We start from the raw sequence: 1,621 nt of genomic DNA on the forward strand, positions 1-1,621 counted from the left end.
CAATGTCCTCCTCTCTGCCACCGTCACCAGTGAGTCCAGCTTCATACCGACCACAGAGACGCCCACTATCAACAACTGTTACAACAGCAACACAACATTGATTTATATCTAATAGTTGTTATATATATAATTAATAATATTAATATAATAGTCTATATTGACGTTTCATTTACTGTAAATCCAGACAGCTAGTAGCTGAACTATCTGTCAGATCTGCGTTTCCTGTTGCACGACTAACACACGTTCCATCAAAACAAGTTCCTTCCCGAGGTTATTTTACCAATAAACCAGAGCATGTTGACCAGCCAGACCCTCCTCAGTGGCGCTGTGGAGGAGGGTCTGGCCAAGCAAGAGACTAAATAGTCTCGCACATAAATCGGGCGCACCATGTTAATAATTTAGCCGAATATCTGTCGTGAGATCAGTTTAAAATTGCATCCAGTTAATGAATGACTAGCAATGTTAATCATTAACAGTTACACTGGCAGTAAGAATTTGGATTGAGTAATATCGGTTAAAAACAATGGTATTAAATTAGGTATTAAAAACCTTTTGGCGTGATAAAAGAGAAATAGGCTGAAGATTGACAGGTGAACTGGGACTCCGTTTCCTGGTGTGTCTTTTAATGGTTAATGAACAACTTTAATGAAAGAAGGCATGAATGCCTTTTATTGTCATTGCATCTTCACGTACAATTACATTTCTGTCTTATAAAAGAAAACTCTTTCCATTCCATCTGCTCAAACACACACATCCGTGTAAATGACTTGAATGAAAAGAGGTGGTTTAGGTGCATTATTTTTTTGCTGCTTCTAGTAGTGTTTGTCTTTCTTTTTTATAATGTAAAAATGTTCACACAATGATATTAAATAGTCTTTTCCTTCACGTAGGGCTCCGTCTACCAGAAGACCAACGCGATGTCCGAAATCAAAAAGACCAACAAAGACAACTTCTGGGCTCAGGCAGAGGTAAAGCTCCTGAACTTTTTATTAAGTTTATCTCTACTACTAAAAAGTGCTGCCGCGAGGGACTAAACACTGAGAGTTGCACACATGTGACACGCTCATGATCGTGTTGCAATGCATTTATTTTTCTTCTTCTTCCATACGTACAATCCACTTAGCACTGCTGTTACCTATTGTGATTGTTCCCTGGTGAGTAGAAATAATTGCGTAATACTGCGTGCTGAAAGTGTTTGCTCCCAGCTTCACCCCCTCTCCGTCAATGCCCAAAAGAACCCAGGTGCACAGGTGAAGCAAACAAATACATCAGTTACGCTTAACCGTCATGAAAACGCCCACCCACCTACAATATCAGCACAATAATCAATAAATGAGACCATAAACAACATAATGTGGCTCCTACATCTACATTGTGGGAATAATTTAAACTAGGTCCTATGTTGAGTTGAATGTTATGTCTGATATAATCTTGTTTTCTGGGATGGATCAAATGTTTTGTTTGGTCATCATTGTTTAATGTATGTACACACTGTAATGTACAGTACAGGCCAAAAGTTTGGAACCACCTTCTCAAATAACTAAGAAAATAGAATTTAAGACATGTTTATAGTTATTTCACACTTTTTTTTTGTTAAGTACATAATTCCACATGTGTTCAT

At 37.9% G+C, this 1,621-nt stretch overlaps 1 protein-coding gene across 9 annotated transcripts in view; it reads left to right on the forward strand.

Moving 5' to 3' along the window:
• dbnlb (drebrin-like b) overlaps positions 1 to 1,621 on the forward strand; it is a 33,733-nt gene that overhangs the window by 22,509 nt on the left and 9,603 nt on the right. For all 9 annotated transcript variants that reach the window (XM_032515775.1, XM_032515770.1, XM_032515772.1 and 6 more), the window contains one exon: positions 891 to 968. In XM_032515775.1, coding sequence (XP_032371666.1) covers positions 891 to 968 — 78 coding nt within the window. The remainder of the gene's footprint in view (positions 1 to 890; positions 969 to 1,621) is intronic.

This window comes from Etheostoma spectabile, chromosome 5 (assembly GCF_008692095.1).
Source record: "Etheostoma spectabile isolate EspeVRDwgs_2016 chromosome 5, UIUC_Espe_1.0, whole genome shotgun sequence".
NCBI lineage: Eukaryota > Metazoa > Chordata > Actinopteri > Perciformes > Percidae > Etheostoma > Etheostoma spectabile.